The 2,524-nt window shown below is 40.3% G+C and overlaps 1 protein-coding gene across 1 annotated transcript; it reads right to left on the bottom strand.

Moving 5' to 3' along the window:
• Positions 1–304: 304 nt before the first annotated feature.
• LOC137287689 (probable G-protein coupled receptor B0563.6) lies at positions 305–1,207 on the bottom strand. The gene has a single exon (XM_067820078.1). The coding sequence runs from the start codon at positions 1,205–1,207 to the stop codon at positions 305–307; it is 903 nt and encodes a 300-aa protein (XP_067676179.1).
• Positions 1,208–2,524: the final 1,317 nt, after the last annotated feature.

Genomic DNA, 2,524 nt, shown 5'->3' with positions numbered 1-2,524 from the left:
AGAATTATTGGAATTGTTTCGCTGAGCTGGACATCCTGCATCAGTCTTGTTCCTCTGTTGATCGTCCGCTGCACAAACAACACCAGAGTGCCACCGATCCTTTGGGATATCTGGTAACTACCTACTTCTAGTCTCCCGAATCTGATACTCATCTTGTTGCCACCAGATTAAAAACAGATGACCAATGGTTACTTCTGGTCAAATGGTAAATAGAATGGTCGAGTCAGTAGGTCGTTAAGTAAAGAGAGTTATATTATACAAGTGACGCATGTAAATATCCGTTTTTCCTGGAATAGTGAACCTGCTACACAGATGAAACAGGCAAAGATCTTTTTCTTCTTGTGGAACGAGATGTCTTCTTGCACAAAGATATCAGAGCTGTCCTAAAGTCACTTCCGATCAAGCAGTAGAAAATGAAGTTGGTAGCACTGTTAATAATAACCATGAAACTGACAATAGCAGGAAGATCTGAATCATGTAAAACTGCAATGTCACATATTTTATAACATACATCATAAAAGAGTAAGAAACCGTGAGTGGCAATAAACATTGTAGTGATTGCGAGGACAAGGCACGTCAGCTGAAATGCATTCCGGCTGTGTCGTCTATTAGGTGATCTACATTGGTTGTCCTGTCCTGGTAATGATTTCATTCTACATCTTGAAACGACCAGGATGATGTTGCAGATGATAATCGCAAGTATTGGAAGAAATCGGCAAAATATTTGTTGGAAGAAGAAGGAGAAATGTGAAATCCAAACTACTGAGGTCTTTCCGTGTAATAACTGCAGCTCGGCTAAGATGGAAGGCAAGTTGAAAAGGACTGAAAACACTGCAACTGCGATGAGTAACCTACTTTGAACAGAATCTCGCATGGAAGTTGCAAATCTGAAAGGCATTGCGACGGCCATACATCTCACGAAGGCAATGAGGACAGTTAAGTATGCTTCAAAAGTATGAACTACAAATATCAGTGAGGTAATACACACACCCATATAATATGCAACATGCGCAAATCCTACAGTCATGGGCTCACGTAGCATTAGCGCAGTACAAACTGTCACTAACAGTACAACATCCACGACGTTGAGGTACTTCAACAATCTTAAGGACTTGGATTTCATCTTGGAAAGAACACCCACACTTGTCGCATTTCCAATTATTCCAAGTATGCACAGTGTGATTTGAATGTACACAGATGAATCCATGATGATGTGTGCAATGAACAATCGACTGAGTTCAGTGCATCGTTGGAAATCTAGCTCTGGCTGCTTTTTCCTTCGGGAAAATGAATATGTAATATGCTTAGGCTGAATGCATTACACGAGTTTGTGGTGTTTGTAGTTTGTAGGGAGCTCGACGTAGAGCCATCGACTATCAAAAGCACTTTCAATACGCGTAGGCTCTTCTATGATATTTGGTATTTGAGGATTGTGTACATATTAATTTTCACTTTGGGAAACACTGGTATTACAAAAGTGAACTCAGGTATCTGATAAGCCGTTACGTTCTCAGTGAATGAAATAGTTATAGAAGTCGTTCTGGACCTGATGGTACAGAAACAGATGGTACAGAAACAGATGGTGCAGAAACAGATGGTGCAGAAACAGATGGTGCAGAAACAGATGGTGCAGAAACAGATGGTGCAGAAACAGATGGTGCAGAAACAGATGGTACAGAAACAGATGGTACAGAAACAGATGGTACAGAAACAGATGGTACAGAAACAATAGTCACTCTGTGATAATAATAAGATTGTCATCAAACCCGCAAAAATACTATAGGAATAAGCTATTTCATCTTCAGTGTGAGATATCTGAAAATAAGACAATAATAAGATTGTCATCAAACCCGCAAAAATACTATAGGAATAAGCTATTTCATCTTCAGTGTGAGATATCTGAAAATATAGAAGAGTGACGCCAAAAGAACCGTGTGCGACAGTAAACATCGTAGTGATTGCAAGGACGAGACACGTCAGCTGAAATGCACTCCGACTGAGTCGTCCATTAGGTGGTTGTCCTGCCCTTGTAATGATTTCATTCTACATCTTGACGTGACCAAGTTTCAGATGATGATGGTACAGGAATAAGTCGGTGGCACATTGGGTCAACGTATGTAGATAAAACTGAAATCCATTCAATTGCGGACGGTCTACGCAAGGAAAGTATGCATTCTACAACTAAAGGCATTGTGAACAGGATTGACAGTGCTGCAATTCCAAAGAGTAATCTGTTTTGAATGGAATCACGCATACAAGTTGAAAATCGGAAAGGCAGTGCCACAGCCAGACATCTCACAAAGCTAATCAAGACAGTCAGGTATGCTTGAAATGTCTGAACTATCCCAGCCAATGTCGATACACAGTGAACAGACTAAAATAGAACCCTTCTGCCATAAGGACATCCATCGTGAACAGAGTACAGAGCATTGATACGAAACCAATACCCACTAAATTGAGGTACTTCAACAGTCGTAGTGATCTTGAATTCATTTTGGAAAGAACATACACGCTGATTGAGTTT

Source organism: Haliotis asinina, chromosome 6 (genome assembly GCF_037392515.1).
Source record: "Haliotis asinina isolate JCU_RB_2024 chromosome 6, JCU_Hal_asi_v2, whole genome shotgun sequence".
Classification (NCBI taxonomy): domain Eukaryota; kingdom Metazoa; phylum Mollusca; class Gastropoda; order Lepetellida; family Haliotidae; genus Haliotis; species Haliotis asinina.
This window is presented reverse-complemented; position numbering and strand designations above follow the sequence as displayed.